Source organism: Heloderma suspectum, chromosome 2, assembly GCF_057233095.1.
Source record: "Heloderma suspectum isolate Gila_16-S chromosome 2, 16-S_ref, whole genome shotgun sequence".
In the NCBI taxonomy this organism is placed as follows: domain Eukaryota; kingdom Metazoa; phylum Chordata; class Lepidosauria; order Squamata; family Helodermatidae; genus Heloderma; species Heloderma suspectum.
Window position 1 is genome coordinate 61,727,815 of NC_139459.1, and position 24,806 is coordinate 61,752,620.

Here is a 24,806-nt window from a genome sequence, read left to right on the forward strand (position 1 = left end):
GGGCCATAGGTTTCACCAGAATTTCCACAACTTCCAGTGCCTTCCTCCACAATACAGCATGAGGTCTGTCAGACTGAACGTGCCTAGCCTGCTTCATAAAAGCCTGGGAATGGACATAGGCATCTACCTTATGTCCTTGTCCAAGGCAAAAGAGGCAGAGAGAATGGCCATCTGTGGATGGTAGTTTACTTCCCCAGTGGACACACTTGCAGAAGAGGGCCTGTAAGGCCATACGGCCTGAGGCAATAAGGCAATTGCAAAGACTGCAGAAAATAAAGAAACAAAATATAAAGTGTAAAGACTAAAATAACGATAGCAAAAGAAAAGAAAAGAAAAGAACAAAACCTCAACAGTTTGCAAAATTTGCTTACTAAATGAAGGGAAGTTCCCAAATGAGGCTAAAAAAATGTTGGTCAAAAGAGAACTGATGGAACAGGCAGGAACTCGCCAGGGACATGCACACTGGGACAGTGGGGGAGGGTTTCTGCCAAAAATTCCTCCGCTATAGAAGCTTCCCGAAACAGGGCTTCATGCAGGTGCAGAGCCCATATGTATGATGCACAGAGACCACGAAGAACTATAAGGGAACTTAAAACGTTTATGAAACTTGGCAAGTCAAACGAACACTAGATTCAGTGTTCTAGTTTCTCAATGTATGTGTAGATAGTCTTACCTTCATTTTTAAAAGTACTATAGACAGATTTTTTAATAATAAAAATATAAAACAACTGCAAAGGGGTTTATCTAAGACAGAGGCTAATTGGATCTATATAAGGAGGCACGCTTGCGAGGGAGCCAGCTCTCCAAGCACAAGGAACCCCAGTGACAAAGCATCTCAGTCCCACTGACAAAGAATCAGCAAACAAGTGAGTTAAGCAACTGTGCAAGGGAAAGGTAAGTGAAATTACTTAATTATCTATTCAAGTACCTCAGGTAACAATTCAAAATTGATAAATAGCAGCTGAAGCCAAAACAAGGGCACAGCTAAATCCCAGAAGGTTAACCCCTTACAAATTTATAAAACAGAGCTAAATATCAGGGGGGAGTCCAGCAAGAACTTACAGGCCTTGCACTAACAAAGACTGCTGAGTGTTTGAAAAGAACCTCAGCTGCATATTTTAAACTAACCCCAAGCTTAGAAAGGGGGAATAAGAGTCTGCTTAAAGAAGGAAAAAGTGCAGGCTGGCTTCAGATTGGGCTTAGTTTAGGCTCAGGCTTTAGGCCTTAAAAAGCAGTTCACTAAATAAAGCAAGTTTAAGGGTTCAGCATATCATTTAAGTTTTTAAAAACACACAGAAAAAGGATCCAGACTTTGCAAGTCACAGCTTCCCAAATCACCTACCCTTTGTCTGCTGTCCCCTCCAATGACCCCTCGAATAGAGGATCACCCCTCAATAGCTCTCCCATTCACTACTGTTAATAGTCCTCCTTCCTAAATAGGAATTACCATTTCCTGGGGGGCCAACTGACCTACATTCCCAGCCACTGAAAGCCAGTGCTGATCAGGAGTTTTCACACAGCCTCCCTTGCTTTTCAAATGAGGCCCTCCAATCAGATTCACTGCAGCAGCAGTTGGGCTCAACTGAGATAAGGAGGCACACTTGCGAGGGACAACTGTCCGAGTGCAAGAAGCCCCAGTGATGAAGCATCTCAGCCCCAGTGACAAAGTGTCAGCAAACAAGTGAGTTAAGCAACTGTGTGAGTTTAGCAACAGGGAGAAGAAGCCAGGGCAGTTGACTCTTTCCTCCCTATTCCATACTCACAGTAAGTAACTATAAATAAATAACTATAAATAATTTCCTCACCTTCTTGTAGTAAACAACTAAGTTTTCCAGGGAAAACACACACCAATAAAAAACCAGTTATGAAGGCAGAAAGCCAAAGACCGGGGGGGGGGGGGGGGCTATCCGGTGTATTGCACTGAGTGCCACGTGCACAACTATCTACCTGCTGGACAGAAGTCATGGGTGTGTGCTCAGTGTAATGAGCTTCTGGCTCTCAGGAAACAAGTTTGTTCCCTTGAGGCCAAGGTTGCTGATCTGAAGAAGCTAAGAGAGGCAGAGACCTTGGTGGATGAGACCTTCAGGAACCTACTAGTTGAGTCCCACTCCCAGGGTGACAGTTCCTCGGCTGGCATGGAGAATGCAGGTCTTGGGGAAGGAGGGCATCATTCTGAGGTAGAGGGAAATGATTCCTTAGGAGGGACCCATTCCTCGGAAGTCGAACAAATATTCTCTCGCATCAACGATGTCCCTCCAAAGGAAGCGGGTGCCAGGGTGGACACTGAGCCCATAGAATCCTAGAGTAGTTCTGATTCTGAGGAAGAGCAGTTGCTCCTGGGAGAGGAGCACGCTCCTCTTTCCCAGGGCCAACAGCTGACGGAGATTCCTCCTACCAGCATTCCTAGCTTAGATAGCAGTCCAGGGGGTGACAGAGCGCGGATAGCAGACTTGGTGGACGCGCGACGCCGACGCAGAGAGCAGCACCAAATGGAGGGCGCAGGAAGAAGGCGTAGTGCCCAGTTGGCGCGCAAACAACGGCTGCGCCCAGAGGATCCAAGGGAAAAGGGGAGGGACTCTCCCTAGTCCTTAAGTTCAGGGGTCTGCCAGTAATTTCCTTTCAAACGGGGACCAACTGTTCCAACTTAGGGCATAGGTACTGTGCTGCCCAGATCTAGTTGCAAACAGTAGAGTTGTTAAGTTGTAAAAGAAGAATAAAGCTTTGAAAGGAATCCCTTTGTCTGTGTCTGGACTTGGCTACTGGATTAGACTGAGAGAAGCCTCCAAGGAGCCCTTGACAGCTTGGTCCCCGTTCCTCATTTTTTTTTTTCTCTCCTCTCTCTCTCTCTTCTCCTATTGCCTTATGGAGGGTGCCGGGGACCCAGCGGTGCAAACTCTGGCGCAAGAGAACCAGATGCTCCGTGATCAGATGGCTCAAGTGACAGCTGCCATGCAAAATCTACAGGCTGTGGTTCAACCCACTCCACCTCCGATTCTCCCACGCCGCAAGTGCCCAGTGGCGTTGCCAGAGAAGTTTTCTGGTGAGAAGGGACTTTTTCAGATTTTCAGGGCCCAATCAGAGCTGTACATGCGTCTTAGGCCTGAGGATTTCCAGACGGAACAGATTCGTGTGGGTTTCATCATTAACCTACTGTCAGGCATGGCAGCTAAATGGGCTTCGGGGCTCCTGCTCGCTAATGACCCCTTGCTCGGGGACTATCAAGGTTTCATGACAGCCATGGCACATTTTTTCGGTGACCCCCTGCGCATGCAGACGGCTTCTCAGGAGATTCGCCACCTCCGGCAGGGCAAGGACTCAGTTTCCAGCTACGCGACAACCTTTCGCTTGCTGATGCAGGATTTACAGTGGAATGATGCCGCGCTAGTGGCTCAGTTTTTGGATGGTTTGAACGACGAGTTCTTGGATGAGTTGGTGCGCACACCCAGCCCGCCTACTTTGGAGGACCTCATCCAGACCTGCCTTCAGATAGTCGGCTGGAGGGGCAGACCTGGAGGGGCGCGGGCAGACCCGGCAGGGCGCCGGGGGCCGGGATTTCCCTCCTCCCATTCCCCCACGTTTCCTGCCTCCCCCCCCACCCCCCGCTCCGGCGCTGGGGGTGGAGGAGACCCCGATGCAGCTGGGAGCTACCCACGCCTCGCTGCCACCAGAAGAGTTTGAGCGCCGGCGTACTGAGCGCCAATGTTTTCGATGTGGAAAGCTGGGACATTTCAGCAAGACCTGCTGAGTGAAATCCACAGCTCCGCTGCCTCCTCCTCCTCCTCTCCTCCCCCCTCCTCCTCCCTCCCCCTCCAGCGATCCTGGGAACCCGCGGAAAATGTGCATGCTCCGTTGCTGCTGAGGCGCTTCCACCAGCTGTACCCCCACAAACCTGGGGCCCCAGGGGAGGAGTAAGAGGGGGGGCCTCATGGGAGCGGGGATGATGTCAGGGTGGACACTGAGCTCATAGAATCCCAGAGTAGTTCTGATTCTGAGGAAGAGCAGTCACTTCTGGGAGAGGAGTGCACTCCTCTTTCCCAGGGCCAACAGCTGACGGAGATTCCTCCCACCAGCATTCCTACCTTAGATAGCAGTCCAGGGAGTGACAGAGCGTGGATAGCAGACTTGGTGGACACGTGACGCCGACGCAGAGAGCGGCGCCAAATGGAGGGCGCAGAAAGGAGGTGTAGTGCCCGGTTGGCGCGCAAACAACGGCTGCACCCAGAGGATCCAAGGGAAAAGGGGAGGGACTCTCCCTAGTCCTTAAGTTCAGGGGTCTGCCCGTAATTCCCTTTCAAACGGGCACCAACTGTTCCAACTTAGGGCATAGGTGTCAAGGGCTCCTTGGAGGCCTCTCTCAGTCTAATCCAGTAGCCAAGTCCAGACAAAGACAAAGGGATTCTTTTCAAAGCTTTATTCTTCTTTTACAACTTACAACTCTACAGGTAGCAACTAGATCTGAGCAGCAGCATCCCTATGCCCTAAGTTGGAACAGTTGGTCCCCGTTTGAAAGGCAATTACTGGCAGACCCCTGAATATAAGGACTAGGGAGAATCCCTCCCCTTTTCCCTTGGATCCTCTGGGCGCAACCGTTCTTTGAGCGCCAACCAGGTGCTACACCTCCTTTCCGCGCTCTCCATTTGGCGCCGCTCTCTGCGTCTGCGCCGCGCATCCAACCAGTCTGCTATCGGTGCTGGGTCACTCCCTGGACTGCTTTCTAATCTAGGAATGTTGGTGGGAGGAATCTCTGTCAGCTGCGGGCCCTGGGAAAAAGGGGCGCACTTCTCTCCCAGGAGCGACTGCTCTTCCTCCGAATCAGAACTTCTCTGGGATTCTACGGGCTCAGTGTCCACTCTGACAATAGGTACTGTGCTGCTCAGATCTAGTTGCAAACGGTAGAGTTGTTAAGTTGTAAAAAAAAGAATAAAGCTTTGAAAGGAATCCCTTTGTCTGTGTCTGGACTTGGCTACTGGATTAGACTGAGAGAGGCCTCCAAGGAGCCCTTGACAGGGGGCTTATGGTAGTGGGAGATTCGATCATTAGACACACAGACAGCTGGATTTCTGATGGACGGGTAGACCACATGGTGAATTGCCTGCCTGGTGCGAAGGTTGCAGATACCACACACTGTCTAGAAAGAGAGTAGATAGTGCTGGGGTTGAGTCGGTGATCGTGCTCCATGTTGGTACCAACAATGTGGGGAAATGTAGTCGTGAGGTCCTGGAAGCCAAATTCAGGTTGCTAGGTAGGAGGTTGAAATCCAGGACCACCAAGGTGGCTTTCTCTGAAATGCTACCTGCTCCACACGCAGGGCCAGCTAGACAGGCAAAGCTGAGGAGTCTCAACGCGTGCACGAGACAGTGGTACAGGGAAGAGGGCTTCAGATTTGTTAGGCACTGGGGAATGTTTGGGGACAAGCCGGGCCTGTATAAGAGGGACAGAGTCCACTTGAACCAAAATGGAACCAGACTGCTGGCGCTAAACATAAAAAGGGTGACAGCAGCTTTTAAACTAAATCCTGAGGTAAAGCCGACAGGAGCTAGGAAGCATCCGGTTCGGGTTAAATCATCCCAAAGGGATGAAGACGAAAATGTTTTTGATTGTCCAAATGTAGAAGGGGAGGAAATAGGCCAGGAGTACATAGTAAAACATAATAGCCAGTCAAAAGGGCCAACATCCCATAGCAAAAGATGCATGCACCAAAGGCATCTGGGGAGGGATACCATGTACAGGAATTTTTATGCAAATGCCAGAAGCCTCCGAGCCAAAATGGAAGAGTTGGAGTGCTTGATTTTAAAGGAAAACCTGGATATAGTGGGCATTACAGAAACCTGGTGGAGTGAACCACTGGGATACAGTCATCTCTGGATATAAACTCTTATCGGAAGGACAGGGAAGGGCGTACTGGGGGAGGTGTTGCCCTGTACGTCAAAGAGGGCATAGTGTCGAGTGGACTCCAACCCTAAAAGGGGCAGGCTTTTCCACAGAAGCACTGTGGATAACAATACCAGGCTCCAAAACTAATTTAGTGCTAGGAACATGCTATCATCCACCAGACCAGAATGCTCAGAGTGACATTGAGATGGAAAGCTAAATCAGGGAAGCCTCCAAACAAGGAAGTTTTGTAATAATGGGCGACTTCAATTGCCCCCAGGTTGATTGGATAAATGCATGTTCCAGCCATGACAAAGAAGTTAAATTTCTCGATGCCCTAAACAATTGTGCCCTAGAACAGTAGGTCATGGAACTGACAAGAGGAGAGGCGATCTTGGATTTAATCCTAAGTGGTGTCACCCAGAACCTAGTACGAGATGTAAATGTTGCTAAACCAGTTGGAAACAGTGACCACAGTGCTGTAAGATGTAATATATATTTAAATGGAAAATTGCCCAGGAAATCCAACACAGTCATATTTGACTTCAAAAGAGGAAACTTCTCTAAAATGAGGGAACTGGTGAAAAGGAAGTTAAAATGGGGAGTCAAGAGGATTAAATCCCTTCAGAATGCTTGAAGATTACTCAAAACCACAGTAATAGAAGCCCAGCTAAAACGTTTATCACAGGTTTAGGAAAGGTAATACCGAGTCCAAAAGGTCACCAGCATGGTTAACGAGCAGTGTTAAGGGAGCTATTAGAGAAAAGAGAGATTCCTTCAGAAAGTGGACATCTTGCCCAAGTGAGGAAAACAAAAGGGAGCACAAGCTTGCACAAAGGTGATGCAAGCAGACAATAAGAGATGCAAAAAAGCATTTTGAAGAGCATATCACTAACAACATCAATGCCAACAGTAAAGAATTCTTTAAATATATCAGGAGCAGAAAATCAGCTAGGGAAAGAGTTGGCCCTCTGGATGACAATGGAGTTAAAGGAGTACTGAAGGAGGATAAGGAGATTGCAGAGAAGCTGAATGAATTCTTCTCATCCGTCTTCACTAAAGAAGATATAGGGCAGATACCTGTGCCTGAACTGATATCTTCAGGAAGGGAGTCTGAGGAACTGAGGCCAATAGTGATGACAAAAGATGGAGTTCTCAACCATATTGATAAATTGAAAGCAAACAAATCACCAGGCCCAAATGTATCCATCCTAGAGTTCCCAAAGAACTGAAATATGAAATTGCTGATCTTCTAACCAAAATATGCAACATGTTCCTAAGATCTATACCAGAGGACTGGAAGATGGCCAATGTAACACCAATTTTAGAAAGGGATCCAGGGGGGATCTGGGAAATTACAGGCCGATTAGCTTAACATCTGTTCCAGGTAAATTAGCTGAAGGCATTATTAAAGATAAAATTAGTAAGCATATAGAAGGACAAGCCCTGGGGAAAAAGAATTAACACCACTTCTGCAAAGGTAAGTCCTGTCTCACTAAACTTTTAGAGTTCTTTGAGAGTGTCAATAAACATGTAGGCAGGGCTGATCTGGTAGACTATTTACTTGGACTTCCAAAAGGCTTTTGACAGAGTCCCTCACCAAAGACTCCTCAGCAAACTTAGCAGTCACGGAATAAGAGGTCCTCTTATGGTTCAGTAACTGGTTAAAGAACAGAAAGCAGAAAGTATGACTAAATGGTAAAATCTCCCAATGGAGGGAAGTAAACAGTGGGGTCCCAGAGGGATCTGTATTGGGACCAATGCTTTTCAACTTGTTCATAAATGTTCTGGAATCAGGAGTGAGCAGTGAGGTGGCCAAGTTTGCAGAAGACACCAAATTATTCAGTGTGGTTAAAACAAAAAGGGATTGTGAAGAGCTCCAAAAGGATCTCTCCAAAATGGGAAAATGGGCATCTAAATGGCAAATGCGGTTCAATGTCAGCAAGTGTAAAGTGATGCATGTTGGGACAAAAAATCCCAACTTCAAGTATAGCCTGATGGTATCTGAGCTAGCGGTGACCGATCCAGAAAGAGATCTTGGGGTTGTGGTGGCAGCCCAGTGAAGATATCAACCCAGTGTGTGGCTGCTGTAAAAAAGGCAAACTCCATGTTACACATAATTAGAAATGGAATTGAGAATAAAACTTCCAGTATCATACTGCCCCTATACAAATCTATGGTGCGGCCACACTTGGAATACTGTGTACAGTTCTGGTCACCACACCTAAAAAAAGATACTGTAGAGCTCGAAGAAGTGCAGAGGAGGCATCTACAATGATCAAGGAGCTAGAGAATCTCCCCTATCAGAGAAGGTTACAACAGCTGGGATTGTTTAGCTTAGAAAAATGGAGGGTAAGGGGAGACATGATAGAGGTGTACAAAATTATGCATGGTGTGGAGAATGCTGATAGGGAGACATTTTTCTCCCCGTCTCAAAATACTAGAATCCGAGGTAATCTCATGAAGCTGATTGGTGGGAGATTCAGGACAAGATTCAGATAAAGGGAAGTACTTCTTCACACAGTACATAGTTAAACTATGGAATTCGCCACCATTTGGATGGCTTTAAAAGGGTGTTGGACAAATTCCTGGAGGAAAGGGCTATCAATGGCAGCTAGTCCCGATGGCTATATGCTACCTCCAGTACCAGAGGCAGTGAGTCTCTGTATACCAGTTGCTAGGGAATATGGGCGGGAGGGTGCTGTTGTGCTCATGCCCTGCTTGTGGGTTTCCAGTGGACAGCTGGTTGGCCACTATGTGAACAGATTACTGGACTACATGGACCCTTGGTCTGATCAAATATGGCTCTTCTTATATTCTTATCTCCAATACAAGAGAAATTATCTCAAATTCTCCAGATACATCATACTTTCATAAGCTCCCTTCTGCCCTAATGTAAGTCAGTCCTGACAACTGCTACCGAGAAGTCAACCACAGTTTATTAGGCCTGAATAACAACAACAACAACAACCAGTAACTCATCCATAAAGCATTTTCCGTTCTTTTGTTTGATGAATGTATCGGTATCTATAACTATTTGAATAACTTGCTTGAGTCAACGTTTTTAAAACGGCAATAAGACATACTTAAGCATAATAGTCTTGTTGAATTATTCTGAAGAACAAATGTTTTCCCTAGGTTTGCAGTGACGAATCTAAATATTCACAACTAGGGCTGTATGCATATATAGTGTCAAATTTACTCATGTTCCTTGCCAAGAGAAAAAAGGTCAAGCAATAATTATGCAAATTAAGTATGTTGTAGCCTTCTAATTAGATATTTGCCCAGTCACCTGTAGTGAGTAAGAAAATGGCTACAGGCAACTAGGCTTTCTGTCTTTGTTGGAGGGGAAGAAAGAGAACAGAGTCCAGAGAAAGGTCCACACAAACACTGAGAGATGGGAGAATTCAGTTGTCCTGTCCCAGAAAAGGGAAGGCACCCTGAATGCTGCCACACGAACACTGCACTGCTTCCAAACGGCAGATTGGTTATTGCCACATGTGCATCCAAGGAGCTCAGGAGTAAACATCCAATTATACCATTTTATCTTCACAACCCGCCTGCTACACAGGTTAGAAAAGAGGCATGCCCAAGACCCCCCAGTGAACTGAGCAGGGATTTGGATCCAGGATTCTCCAAGTCCAGCAAAGCTATCCACTATGTTAGACTAACAGCTGTGGAAACAGTCAGAAGAGAATGAGCGCAATACAGATGGGTAATAATCCCTTCTCCCACACAGACCTCATTTTTTGCCAGACTGCTATACCAGCATGTTTTAGTCCGTTTCCAAACACTGGTTCTTAAGTGCCCTTTTACAGTAGTACTTTGAAAATCATTCGGATACACACAAATTTTCCAGAAAAGTTATGTGAGCAGGATACTACATTCTACCCAGATCCTGCTTATTGATTTTTCCAGAAAAAAAATTCACATGGTAACCTGGGATACAAGTGTCACACACAAACAGGTTCACAAAGTTTCCCGTAGAGATAACTCCCCAGGCTCTTCTGTGATGAGAGAACTTCTGAACAGGTAAAGATGTAAAACTTTCAAAAATGCAAAGCCATCAGGGAAACAACATTTTTCTGTCTTTTCCCCATGGCTTTATACTGCTCTATAAAGTTTTATCATTCTTCAATTTTAATGCTGCTGTCAAACCAAACATCTAAAGGGTTTGCGTTCTGCAACATTTTGAAGTATTTTTTCCATCATCAACTCCTAAGAATGTAAACTGTTTAATACATATTTCAGAATTCAGAAAAAGAAAATATTGCATACATTTCACTTCAATTTTTCCCAGAATTTCCCATTTTTATGTTTCAGGCTTCAGGGGGGATAAGGGAGGTTTCCTTTTCACTTCTCTATCACAGGTAACAGCATTCCCACTGTGTGCACGGTTTCCTTTTCCACAGAAGAGAACAAGAAACCCTGGATTATGGACAGGGGTAAGAAATTTATAGCAGCTAAGAATGTGGGTTGTACTCACTTGCGCTTGCTCACCTGTTTTACTAACCACAAAATTATAGTTCATCAGAACACAGTCTACGGAGTGCCTACGGAGGAGAAGTTCCAAATTAATTTGTACCCTTTAATGCTGTAGTCTTCTCTTTTTCATCAGGACCACCCTGTTGGAGCTGCGCCATACTTATCCAAATTCTCAGCCAGATTAAAGTAATGGAGGAAACATGCATCGGTCTTGAGGGGATGAGCTGAAAAAAGCAAAGAAAGCTCAAAATGCGCACACACCATTTGATTCTATGTCAGAATGTTGTCTGAAAGTAGTCACTGTAAAATTAAAGAGTTAAAAGAACGGCCTAGGAAAGAAGTTACACCACAGACATTGTTAGAAAACACACACCAGGGTATGTGCCCTGAACCTTCTGAGCTACCCCAATGACATTGTCTGCCTCAATAAAAATTTGCCTTTCTCCTCTGAGCTTACTTAGTAGCCTTGCAGTGACTAGGAAACCTTAGGACTCACTCCCTTAGCACACCAATAGGGGATGTAGCATGAAGGCAGCAGTCTTTTAACCTATGGGAGACACTGCCACCTTTCCTTACAGTCTGCTCATTGTTGTTTTCTCTCCCTGTCTTTCTACTCTGCATGCCGACTGCTGGAAGCTTACCTGCAATTAAAGTTTAAAGAGGGAGGTGGAAGGGCAGGAAAAGCTCTCTGAGAAATACTGGCATTTCACACAGCATCTGACTTTACTGATCCAAATCGGAACATGTGGCTTCTGCAAAAGCGCAGCAAAGGATTTAAACATCTTTTTCACAAACTTCTTCCCATATACCCCCAGCTTTAACTTCTCCCACATAACTGCAGGCAGCAGATTATACCAAAAAAGGGGGGGGTATTTATTTTAGGGTAGAACCTACAGCCCCATCCGGACCGCACAATTTCTTGGGGTTCCACCAGAAGGCGGTGCTTATGCTCCAAGCCTCAACCCCTGAAGGAATCCCCTAGGAGGGCATCCCCCACTGCTATCTCCAGTCTGAGATTAGAGGTAGCAGCAGGGATTCCCCTACTGGTGTGAGAGCAGCAGGGATGCATGGCGACCTAGCTGTTGGGACTTGCCCACACAGGGAAGACTGACTGTAATGCGGGAAGGAGCCAGAGGAGGTGAGTCAGCTGAGTCTCTTTCGCTCCTCCATTGGAGAAGTGAAGGGAACCTGGTTGCTTCTGCTTCGCCTGCTCCATCTTCTTCGCCTCATTGCAGGAAGGAGGGGGGGCAAAGATGGACAGGGCACAGCTTCCCTAGTCTCTGTTGCACCTCCATCAGAGGAGCAGCAGGGACTAGCTTGGCTCAGCTTTGCTGCACATGGGGCTTCCCTAACCAGGAAAGCCCACGCACACCAAAATCTGATCCCTGACAAAGGAAACCAAGTAAAAGTTCCACCTGGGCCAGGGAGCAAATGATATCAGGTGGGTGTGGCCACACCCACCCAATGTCAAATGGGCAGCAGAGGGCTGGGTGGGAGAGTCATACGTTCTGCACCCTTGATATACTATAATTTCTATCATGGGCCTATGCCCCGAATCTTTTAAGTACCTAGCAATATCCCTGAGTTACACTATTATATACAAACGCCAGAACTGAATGTTGCATTAGAACAGAACGTACCTCAGCTCTAGGACCTCTACCCTATGTTTAAGGCCCACCAGGCCTTCCCATTAGGGATGTGTGTGATGCCCTGTACCTAGCACCAGACCTAGAGATGTAAAATTTCCTGAAATTCTGAGGCCATGGAAGAAAACCATTTTTTCCCAGAGGGGTTCAGGGAAAAATGGAAATTTGGGGGAAAACTGAAAAATAAGCGACACTTACTTTTTTAGCACTATTTACAGATCTAAAGTCACTTTGGGAGCAATCTTATCCAGATAGGCAGCCGCCTATCCAATGCAGGGCAGGAGAAGCACAGAGGGGATCATTCCCTCTACACTCCTCCTGCCCTGCATTTTCAGCTACACAGCTGATTGCAGCTGCCTAGCTGTGGGAGGGCTGAATGGGGAAGGAGGCTGCTGTATGACACATTGGATGTGTCGTACAGGCATTTCTGCCCTCCCTGCCCCAGAATGCCCCCAGACACACCCCTTTTCAGCTGCTCTGTGCTCCTCTTGAGAGCGCAGAGGACGTGGCTGTTCCACACTGCCTCCAAGACAGTGTGGACATGGGGGAAGGTTGGTTCTCCAGGCCGGGAACCGACCTTGGAGAGCAGGCTCAGAGGTCAGTTCCCAGAAAACATGATATCCTATGGCCGTCTAGCCACTGTCTAGCGGCCATAGGATAGCTCCCTCTGTTGCTTTAAGACAGCCTTTTCCAACCTGGTACCCTCCAGATATTGTGGACTTCAGTTCCCATCAATTTTAGGTATCATAGCCAATGGTCAGGAATGCTGGGCACTATAGTCTAAAACATCTGGAGTGCACCAGGTTAGGGAGGGCTGCTTTAGGAATATAAAGCAGCCTTTCTGTTCCTAAAGTTATTTTATGTTTACTTAGTTTGCTAAGAAATAATTATATTTTAAAACTTTAAAAGTAAAATCAGTTAGTAAATTTGTAATTATGGTCTGAATAGATTAGAACTACATCTACCATTACAGCATCAGAAACACAGGACTCTATAGACCAAAACCCACACTGCCAAGAATGCAAATTGACTGTCAAGCATACACAGTGTGACTCTACTCATGTTAGGAAACTGAGCATAAATGTCTATCAGTAAAATATACTTTAGATCAATTAATTTTAATAACGAATGAAAGAAATAACTATGCTGGAAATCTTACAGGAGGATTAAAAACAGCTTTCCCTATGGCTTCATTATTACCAGACATTTTACATCTCTAGTCTTTCTATACAAGTGTTCTTATTACACTGTTTTTAGAAATCATTTTGGGGAAAGTAAAGGCTGAGTAACAATATATAAATACTTTGTCTTAAATTCTAAAAGAAAGTATTTCTTAATCCAAAGAAGTCCAATTTTTCAGAAACAAAAACAATCCCAGGAAAGAAACAGAAAAAAAAATGGTATGGGGCCAATTTTCCCATTTTTTCCTGGGCCTTCACATTTCTATCCAGACCTGAAGAATTCAAATTATCTTCTTTCAGTAGCTCCTAGCTCAGAACTCTTACTCTCCCTTCTCCAGTCTTGATCTACCCTTTAACTAATCTCTTTTACTTTTATTCCCCACCTGTCAAAGTTATCTGCTTCTTTAGTAAGAACACTGACAAGAAAGGAAAACCCCATTTCAACAGAATTTAAGCATCATAAGCAAGCCTGCTAAATACCGTTGATAACTTCCCCAAACCTGGAAAATGCTAGTAGCCCAGAACGTAGGCTAACCCAAATTCTGGCACTTATAATCAATCTCTCACATCTATAGGATAGGGAAGACCTTACATCTCATGGTGGTCTCCCATAAGCCCTCATGAAGGTGAACTCGGAGGAAAATCTGTCTGAAACATATGGGAGAAAGACCAAACACTATGCACCCAAGCCAAGCTGCAGTAACTTCATATAAGACTTACATAAATACAACCAAAATGTGTGCAGAGAGAAATCTAGACACAAAAAATCTGCAGCCACAGATGTGGCCACTTAGATTAAATTGAAGTGAAATTCAGCCCCATCTCTTTACCTCTTCATTTCCCTGACCACAGTTCCCTGTTCCCCATCTCATCTCAGAAGCTAAGCAGGGTCAGCCCTGGTTAGGACTTGGATGGGAGACTGCCTGGGAATCAGGCTTCCTGCACTGAGCGGGGGTTGGACTCGATGGTCTTGCATGCCCCTTCCAACCCTATGATTCACCCACACAAGACTCCTTCATTAATCTATTTGATATTAGCTCACAGCTTTCTCCTATTCTGATTGCCCCCTCAACTCTTTAATCCTTGCTTACCTTGAGCCTCTGCACGCCTACTGTATGTATCTAATCCCCATCTATTCCCCTTCAACTGCTTCCACTACTTCCTGGACCTGTTTAAACACCCCTTCTTTCCGACTTTTCTTCCCTACCTCTCACCAGCTCCCTACCTTCTCATTTACATACTCTTCCTACCAATATTGTACAGCCTTGCTTATCTCTAATTTTTTCAGTGTAATCTTTGACCATTTCAGATTCTACACTATTTTAGTCAATATCTTGACATTTCCTCTCAGCAGTTAAGATTACTAATGAAACTCCATGACATTACACAATGAAGCCAATGACCCAGAGTGTGAGATCTCAGACAAAAGGTGACAATGTTTTTTTTACATAAATAAAAGTATTTTAAAAGGTAATATCAGCTAATACATGCTTATATTTGTAATTTCTCCACATTTTTATTAATTTAATTAAAATAATTTAATTAAGCAGGTTCTAGCCAGTATTTAAAGGTTTATCTGCTGTTTTCTAATTTGCATTTTTTTAGTTTATGTATATCACCTTGAAATCTGATATGACGAACAGTATGAAAATGTACTTAAAGAATAAGGGAGCAATCCTATGGCCACAAAGCACTGTCTAGAGGGCCATAGGGTATTCAGTTTCTGGGAACCAAGGTCAGAGCCAGGACTTCTGTAGCTAGTCCTGCCAGGTGTCTCACCGACTTGGCCCCCATTTATCTTCCACGCCACTGTTACTTCATGCTCAGACTCCTGCTTCAGTCTCTGTCCTTCCAAATAAACATTGCACTATCAGTACACCTCTGGCTACAAACCCTGTTCCTGAAACCTTCCCAAAAGCTATGTGCTATATGCTATTTGTTCCCCCAGACAGAGGGATAGGCTGGGGGAAACAGAAGGGCACTGCAGCTGGTACATTTCTGGTAATACCACACACCCCAACCAAATCAGCTAAAGCAGTTGGGGTGAAAGGATTATTCTAGCAGTTAGAAATACATAGTTGAATAATGCTTTAATTGTATTTATGCTACATCATGTTTTTATCTGGGGTTTTATGTGCTAGCCACATATGCTGTGCTTCTTTTCTTGGTTTTTATATTGCTGATTTATTGTATTCCATGTTCTTAATGTAAACTGCCTTGAGGCTATTTGGCAAAGTGACACAGTATAATGTCATAAATAAAATAACATGCTAGCTCGTGGCCAACCATAGGCCATATCTGACCCAAGGGCTGCCAGCTACCTCTCTTTAACTTGTACCATGTATCTTGGTTCCCGACATTTAAACACTGAGTTGCTTTAAAACTGTGAATCCTATTCTAGACATACGAAAGGCACTGCAATTATTTATATTTTGACACATCATTGTAGTATGAGCACTGAATACTTTGAAAAGGAGTGGACAAAGATTTCTTTCACAAATTTGCATACAGATGTACACATACTTGGAGGAAATGTCTGTATTTTTCATAATGTGATGTTAAATATCAAACATGACAGTGATCCTGCATTTATAGAGGATACCCCATTCTACAGAATCCTAGAGCACTTAAGAGAAACTTCTATTGTATGAGAACAACAAAAACTGAAAAAGTACTCTTTACGGAAATAGGCTATACATTACAGTAAACAAAGTATAACTCTCAAAACATCTCCAGCTGTAAACGAGTATTCAACAAACTACAGTACCAAAACTACAATATAGGACTAGACTGATGCCTATTGTAATTACCTTCCGAAATTAAGAGACAAAATTAAGACTTCTTTTTTTGGTGACAAACTAGAGCAAGTATTTACTCTGAAATAAGAAATGGTCCCAGCTCATCATTATTGGTTCATAATATTAATGAAAGAGGAACAAAGAAATTACCATTATTAGCACCACAGGGAGAGAGCAGAGGGTTAAAAGTAAAACTAACTCTGATTCTTGTTTCTCAGTAGCGGGAGGAAAACACAAGGGCCACATTGTTATACTCAGGGGAAACTCCAGCTAGTGACCCACAAGAGGTCATAGAAAAAGATGCTTCCAAGTTCAGTGGGAGAAGAGGGGAGACCTGATTCTTCAAGAAGAACCCAAACATATATATTTCCCCTTGCTTGGCCCTAAAAGGTCTGGGACCCCCTTAACTCATGTCAAGAAAAAATTACTATGCAAATTATGGAGAGTTACCCAGAACTATACTATAAAGTATTTCCTAGTCATGACCAGAAAACAAATAGTTAAAGAAAAGTGAGTCAGCACCTTCTTATAGAGTGCCATAGCTCAGTAGTACAGTGTATGCTTGGCATGCAAAAGGTCATAGGTTCAATCCCTGACATGGGGCTGAAACCCTGCAAAGCCCTGCCAGTCAGTGTAGATACTGTTGCACACGATGGACCAATGGTCTAACTTGGTATAACACAACCTCATATGTTCCAGAGTCTGTGGGCAAGTAGAAACGAAATGTCAAGTAGTATGAAGAATCTTATTTGAAGTACATGCCAAAATATGAGTGTTAATTATGTGCCCACACCTACCTTTCTTTTCCAGGAAGCGCTACAGCTCTGAATAACATATGCAGTAACTACTCTATTTCTCTTCTTTCCACGTCACCCCATTTATACTTGACCTGAGTTACTTCTGCTTTTGCACGTATATTCCCCTTAAGAAAGTAATACATAAATGCGTATATGATTGTCACTCACCATGGTGGAAAGAAAAAATAAGTGATCTTATGGTGGCCTCCCTTGGGCTGGTGGCCCCTAGATGTGTTGGATTACAACTCCTATCATCCCCCAGCCAGCAAACCAATGACTGAGCTGGTTTGGGATGATGAGAATAGTAGTTCATCACATCTAGAGGGCAACCAGGTTGGGGAAGGCTACCCTAAAGCCATAATACAGGGGTTAAGGGGAGAGAAATAACTAGACCACTTCCTATTACTATTGGTCTTGCAAGGTGAGTCAGTTACTTAATGCCCCAACATCAAGGAAACACCAGCGAAGTAGTAGAACTTGTGGAGAATCCAGCTGTTGGGGTAACATATTGCTTAGTAAACCAGTAACACCATAGCACTATACAGCAGCGAGATTTTCCACACTCATTTAAGGCACTCAAATAAGTAGTAAATATAGAGCCCGACAAATGCCAAACGAGACAGAGTTAAAGAGGGTCACGACTCATGAAAGTTCCAGGCTCCTATACTCTTCGCACGGTAGCCCTCCTTCCTCTTCCTCGCGCCAAACTTGGCGCTCCTCTCTTAAATGTTTGAGCGCCGAGCACAGCCCCAGAGGCGCCAGGGTTTTTCTCAGAGAAGCAGGTCCGAAAAAATAGTACAGGCGGGGAGCTGGAAAACGGGGTGGGGGGATTTATGAGGGCGCCAGCTTCGGCCTCCTGGTCGTGTCAGCCCAACAGAAGAAAGAACAGCGAGCGAGCGCAGCTACTGCCCAAAAGCAGAGCCGCTCTCCCGACGGGGACACGGGGCGCCGCCGCCCGAGGAAGGCTGAGGAGGAACAACGAAGCAGGGGTGGCGGCGAAGGCGACAGGCTCTCTCACAACGCGCGCCCTCCTTCCTAGCCCGACTCCCGGCCAAGCACGCAGCCCAGAGCAGGAGCAGCCCGGGGGGGGGGGGGGGGAGAAGAACCAGAAGGCTTCGCCTCCCCCGCTGCCCATCGCTTCTCACACACGCACACCTGGGGGGGGCTCTGCTCTTGTCAGCCTCCTGAGTGGAGCGGGGAGAAGGGGGCGGCGGCCGCCGCCGTCAGCGTACCCAAAAGCTCGGCGCAGCGGCTGCACGTACCTGCTGCCTCCCTTCCCGGTGGAGGAGGGGGGAGAGGGAAGGGGCGGGGCAAAGACTTGTTACCGGGAGACGCCCCGCCGCCGCCGCTCGCCTCACTGTTTTGTTATGGTTTATCCCGCCCTCTTCTTCCCCTCAGCTCAGAGTCGAAGCGAATTTCGAGCTCCACTTCCGGCCCTGGGTCGACGTCACCCTGCGCAGTCGAACTAGGCGGCTGAAGGGCTGGGCGCTTTTCTCCCCTCAGAAACAAGCGCTGCAGAGCGGGGCGCAAGCGCCAGGACGCCTTCGCTTGTCAATACTGAGCATGCCCAGTTCTTCAGAGTCTCCTTAGGAGCCGCTGAAGGTTGCCCCTCTCTTGCCCACAGTTGCTGAGTGAGATTCCAGTTTAGAGGCGCATGCAGGCAGCAGGATCTGTAGGCAGAAGGGATTATGAATGAGGGGGAAGCGGCGCTGACTCATAACGTGGGTGATCCTGCATCTGTTTCCTCGGAAGTACATCCCACTAGGTGTAATGGAGCTCATTCCCTAGCTACTCCAAATAACTTGCTTAAAAATAAGCCCTATTGAACTCAATGGGGCCGTACGTCCAAGTAAACACGCATATTTATTTATTTCCCACCTTGTTTCCTCCTTGAGGAACCCAAGGCAGCATACATAGTCCTCCTCCTCTCCATTTTATCCTCACAGGACCAACCCTGTGTGGTAGGTTGGGCTGAGAGTCTGTGACTGGCCCAAAGTCACCCAGTGAGCTTCATGGCCGAGTGGGGACTAGAACCCGGATCTCCCGACTCCGAGTCCAACACTCTAGCCCCTACACCACACTGGCATGGAGCCAGCTGTAACTCTGCTCGCACCTGCTTGAAAGTTACAGTGCTATCTTATGCATAACTTAGTCCCTGATAAGTGTGTACAAGTTTCCAACCTAAATCCTACTGAAGTAAGATTTACTCCTGAGTAAGTATATACAGGATTGGGCTAACATGCATAGATAGTGAAAACTCAAGAAGAGCATGAAAGTTAAGGGACTTTTTGTCTTTTAAGAAAGCAGACTTACTGCTGAATAACCATGCATAGGGTTGCAGCTACAGTATAATATCCAACTTTCATACGACAGGAAGGAGGTAGCAGTAGGGCCACCATTTCTTTGCCACTTTTTTTTAAATTGAAGAATAGATGTGCACTCCTTCACTGAAGGACCAGAGTCAGGGCTGGCCCTACTATTAGGCAGAGTCAGGTGAGTGCCTCAGGCACAGATGCTGTGGGGCAGCAGCAGCTCCTTCAGCTGTTCCTCCTGACCCCTAGGCTGTTCCCCTCTCAAAGGACAGAGCTGCATATACCCCATACAGACTATCTTGGAGTCCCTACATGAGCCTACTGCCGTCAGGTATGGTGGAGGACACTATCCTGCCACAAGGGTTGAACTAAATTAGAGTCTAGAATTATTAGACTGCCAATCAATTTGGCTTCTTTACATGGAAGGAGGAGGTGGCACCATCTTGTCCTTTGCCTCAGGAAGCAAAATGTCTTGGGCCAGTCCTGACTGCTGCCTAGAACAACTGATTCCCTGGAACAAACTAATTTTCAAAGGGAATTTTAACCATTTTCAAAATGGGTAGGAATGGGAGCAGGTGAGTTTCAATGTCACAGGCACTAGCCAACAGATTCCCAGTAAAGGTAGTTCATCCCAATTCATTACAAACAGCACTTTAAACCATTGTGGGCATGCTGGGGTGGCAATCACTCAAGCAAAATATTGCACTTTGTGTCAAAATACAATACAAAAGGTATGCTAGTGAAGTGCTTTGGATCTCCCACTCCGAGCAAAACAATTGAATGGCAATAGCACATTGCTAAAGCAAGTCTGGAAAGGCTTTTAGGCTGGAAAGGGATGATTGTACTATTCTCCATCATGATGGGGAAGGATTTCACAGGGAAATCCAAAATTCCATCGCCATCCTTGAAAACAGGAGTCACTAAAGTAGCCCTTACATTTCAGAATTGTTGCTAGAAATGTGCCCACAAGGAAGGATTTTTTTCTGGAATGTGTCAGCCCTGGGATAAACTTTATTTCTAGCATCTAGTTCCCACCCATCCAGGCTCTCCTTTTCCAGTTGTCTGTCTCTCTGTTCAAGCTGCCATAAGGAAACAGTCTAGACACGGTTAGATGGATGCTATTTTCATATCTTAATTTCTCTTATGGTTAATTTTTAAAAGTATTTTAAAATGTATGGGGGGTTTGCCCCTGGAAATATCTCAAAAACTGTAAAATTGTTGCTTTTCAAAACCTTTAGTAAGATTTAAATGTGTTGTTGGCTTAACCTTTGTCTGGCGCCTTGACTATCATCCCATGCCTAATTTCCTTGCCACGCTACCCATTACAGTAAGATGACTAGGTCAGTAGGAAAGTTACAGAGGTTAAAGGCTGGAGCGAGTATAGCAATATATTAGTCCAGACAAGGCATTCTTAAAGGTCTGTTAGAATTCTTTTCAGCTTTTGCTACTGCTGGACCAACCAAGGCAATCAGCTTCTCCTTTACCTGAACAGCCAAGAAGATACTGGAAAGAAATTATTATGTCCATTAATGTTTGAGGTGGAGAGGAAAGAAGGTCAGACTGTCAATCAAGGAGCAAGAGGACAAGAAAAAACTCCCTTCCTGTAAGCAGGACCAGTTACAGGTTTATTGTGGCTCACTTCCTCTCCTGTTTCTCCCCCCTCCACCCAAAAAACAGGGGCTCTAATGAAGAGAGGAAAGTAAAAGATGATAGCTGCTCTGAGACTTCCAGGTCTTCCCCACCACCCCCAAGAATTGGGAAGTTGGAGTTTGTGGAATCTGCAACTATCCCTCAGGAACGAGCTCCTTAAGAGGGATGACTGAGGATGCCATTGCACTCTTTATTCTTCTGCCAACAAGGACTTCTCCCTTTGGGAAATCAGCACAGTGTCTTGGACAGGAGTGGGCCCTCTGCCCTGGGCTTGGCGAGTGGTGCCTGCCATGCCAACCCTTGACACTAGCTGTGCCTGTGAGGTTTCATTACTCATTCCAAATGTACACCTCCTGATGTACATCTGTTTCTGTTTCCTGACTCCTAACTGAGCGGAGCAGAGGAGGCTACCCCAGCTGGTCTAGTGGCTATACAAGCAAGCAAGCTCCAAGCAGGGTACCGCAGGGTTCAGTCCTGGGCCCAGTGCTCTTCAACATTTTCATTAATGATTTGGAAGAGGAGGTACAGGGAATGCTGATCAAATTTGCAGATGACACAAAATTGGGTGGGATAGCTAATACCCTGGAACACAGAAACAAAATTCAAAGTGATCTTGATAGGCTGGAGTGCTGGGCTGAAAACAACAGAATGACATTTAATACGGATAACTGCCATGTTTTGCACCTAGGAAAAAGAAACCAAATGCACAGTTACAAGATGGGGGAGACTTGGCTCAACAATACTGCAAGCGAGAAGGATCTTGGAATTGTTGTAGATCACATGCTGAATATGAGGCAACAATGTGATGTGGCTGCAAAAAAGGCAAATGCTATTTTGGGCTTCATTAATAAAAGTACAGCCTTCAAATCCTGTGAAATGCTAGTTCCCCTCTATTCAGCACTGGTTAGGCCTCATCTTGAGTACTGTGTGTAGTTCTGGGCACCACACTTTAAGATGGATGCAGACAAACTGGAGCGGATTCAGAGGAGGGCAACGAAGATGGAAAGGTTCTCGTTCACAGCTTGGACAATATTCCCTTCGTACATTAGCATATTTTGTAGGCAACAGCTAGATTTACAAACTGGAGAGGGTTCAGAGGAGGGCAATGAAGATGATCAGGGGACTAGAAACAAAGTCCTATGAGGAGAGACCGAGAGAACTGGGCATGTTTAGCCTTGAGAAGACTGAAGGGAGATATGAAAGCGCTCTTCAAGTACTGGAAAGGTTGTCATTGAGAAGAGATCCTGGCCTTCCTCTCTATCATCCCAGAGTGCAGAACACGAAATAATGGGCTCAAATTACAGGAAGCCAGATTCTTGGTGATCAGGAAAAAACTTCCTGACTGTTAGAGCAATATGACAATGGAACGAATTACCTAGGGAGGTGGTGGGCTCTCCCACACTGCAGGCATTCAAGATGACGCTGGAGAGCTATCTGCCAGGGATGCTTTGACTTGGATTCCTGCACTGAGCAGGGGGTTGGATCCAATGGTCTTATAGGCCCCTTCCAACCCTACTATTGTAGGTAGGGATGGCGTGAGCGTCCAGTTGGGGCTTGAAGCCCAGTGAGAAGTTGCCAGTTCAGCCCCCCAGATGCCAGTTTGCGGGCCTGAACTCTTGCCTGACTGGCAGAGTGCTGAGTTGGGAAAGAGCTTGGGCACCCACTTCCTCAGCAAGGAGAGGGGAAGAAGGCTGCTCCTCCCCTCCTTCCCCCATCCTTGCTACAGAGGCAGCGGCATGGGACAGGCTGGTCGTTTTCCATAAGTTTTCCTGGCCTTATGGTAAACGACCAGCTTGTCCCTTCCTGCCCCGCTGTAGCTGGTGGGGGCAGAGGGAATAAGGAGGCACCTATTCTCTTCTCTCCCCCACTCCTACCTGCTGGAGGCCAGGGCAAGAGGCTGGGGACTGGCCACCAAGGCCCTCCCTTCCCTGCGCTGGCCCTTGACAGCTGGAGCAAGGAAGAAGGCTGACTTCGGCACCCCAGCGCTCTTGCCCTGCCGTGCTCTAGAGAAGGCCAGGGCGAGAGGCTGGGGCTGACTGCCGAGGTCCTTTTTTCCCACACCAGCCCTTGAAAGCTGGCGCAAGGAAGATGGGCAGCTCGGGCACCTCATGAGCAGGCAGGATGAGCAGGGAAGCTCTCAGAGCACAGGACAGGTCGTTGAGCTCTCCCTGCCCCAGACAGAGATGGGGTCATCCATCCCTAATTGTGGGATTCTATGATGGGTAACTTTTTTCCATAGTCCCCTGCTATAAATGGCTACAGCACAATTGGAAATGTTTACTAGTAACTTGTCCCCACCCCCTCCCTTAAATATGTCGGATAGCCTTACCAACTGGGAAATCCTACAGGAAAGGGAATATTCCTATTACATGGATGTTGTTCAGTTGTTAAGTCGTGTCCGACTCTTCATGACCCCATGGACCATAGCACACCAGGCCTTCCTGTCCTCTGCTCTCTCCCGGAGTGTGCTCAAGTTCATATTCATTGCATCGGTGATGCTATCCAGCCATCTCATCCTCTGCCGTCCCCTTCTCCTTTTGCCTTCAATCTTTCCCAGCATCAGGGTCTTTTCCAGGGAGTTTTCTCCTTGCATTAGGTTGCCAAAATATTTCAGCTTCAGTATCTGTCCTTCCAATGAGCAGTCAGGGTTGATTTCCTTTAGGATGGACTGATTTGACCTCCTTGCAGTCCAGGGGACTCGTAAGAGTCTTCTCCAGCACCACAGTTCGAAAGCATCCATTCTTCGGCGCTCAGCCTTCCTTATAGTCCAGCTCTCACAGCCATACGTTGCTACTGGGAAAACCATAGCTTTGATTATACGAACCTTTGTCGGCAAGGTGATGTCTCTGCTTCTTACTATGCTGTCTAGGTGTGCCATAGCTTTCCTCCCAAGGAGTAAGCGTCTTTTAATGTCATGGCTACAGTCACCGTCTGCGGTGAACTTGGAGCCCAAGAAAATAAAATCTGTCACTGCTTCCATTTCTTCTCCTTCTATATGCCAGGAAGTGATGGGGCCAGATGCCATGATCTTAGTTTTTTTAAGGTTTGAGTTTCAAACCAGCTTTTGCACTCTCCACTTTCATCCTCAACAAGAGGCTCTTTAGATCCTCTTCGCTTTCTGCAATTAGGGTGCTATCGTCTGCGTATCTGAGGTTGTTGATAATTCACCCGGCAATTTTAATTCCAACCTGTGATTCATCCAACCCGGTGTTTCTCATGATGTGCTCTGCATATAAACTAAATAAGCAGGGCGACAATATACAGCCTTGTCGGACTCCTTTCCCAATTTTGAACCAATCTGTTGTTCCATGTCCGGTTCTTACTGTTGCTTCTTGACCCTCGTACAGGTTTCTCAGGAGACAGGTAAGGTGGTCTGGTACTCCCATCTCTTTCAGAATTTGCCAGAGTTTGTTGTGATCCACACAAAGGCTTTAGCGTAGTCAATGAAGCAGAAATAGACGCTTTTCTGGAATTCTCTTGCTTTCTCCATGATCCAGCGAATGTTGGAAATTTGATCTCTAGTTCCTCTGCCTCTTCGAAACCCAGCTTGTACTTCTGAGAGTTCTCGGTTCACATGCTGCTGAAACCTAGCTTGTAGGATTTTGAGCATAACCTTGCTGGCATGTGAAATGAGCGCAATTGTACGGTAGTTTGAACACTCTTTGGCATTGCCCTTCTTTCAAACTGGAACGTAAACTGACCTTTTACAGTCTTGTGGCCGCTGTTGAGTGTTCCAAATTTGTTGGCATATTGAGTGCAGCACTTTAACAGCATCATCTTTTAGGATTTTAAATAGCTCAGCTGCAATACTGTCATCTCCGCTAGCTTTGTTGTTACTAATGCTTCCTAAGGCCCACTTGACTTCACTGTCTAGGATGTCCGGCTCAAGTTCAGTGACCGCACTATCATGGCTATCAGGGACATTCAGATCTTTCCTGTATAGTTCTCCTGTGTATTCTTTCCACCTCTTCTTCATCTCATCTGCTTCTGTTAGGTCCCTGCCTTCTTTGTCCTTTATGATGCCTGTCTTTGCACAAAAGGTTCCCTTGATATCTCCGATTTTCTT

At 46.0% G+C, this 24,806-nt stretch overlaps 1 protein-coding gene across 38 annotated transcripts in view; it reads right to left on the minus strand.

Annotated features, from left to right (window-relative positions):
- The window catches only part of ARB2A (ARB2 cotranscriptional regulator A), a 362,761-nt gene extending 344,545 nt beyond the window's left edge, over positions 1-18,216 (minus strand). For 12 of the 38 annotated variants that reach the window (XR_014787657.1, XM_084833651.1, XM_084833673.1 and 9 more), the window contains exon 1: positions 10,372-10,545. Coding sequence is in view for 16 of the 38 variants with exons in the window: in XM_084833676.1 (XP_084689802.1) it covers positions 10,457-10,562 (106 nt within the window). In the remaining 22 variants the exon portion in view is untranslated. Of the gene's footprint in view, positions 1-10,357; positions 10,581-17,933 lie in introns of those variants that run through there. The other 26 variants (XM_084833676.1, XM_084833666.1, XM_084833655.1 and 23 more) reach the window with 10 other exon arrangements.
- Positions 18,217-24,806: the final 6,590 nt, after the last annotated feature.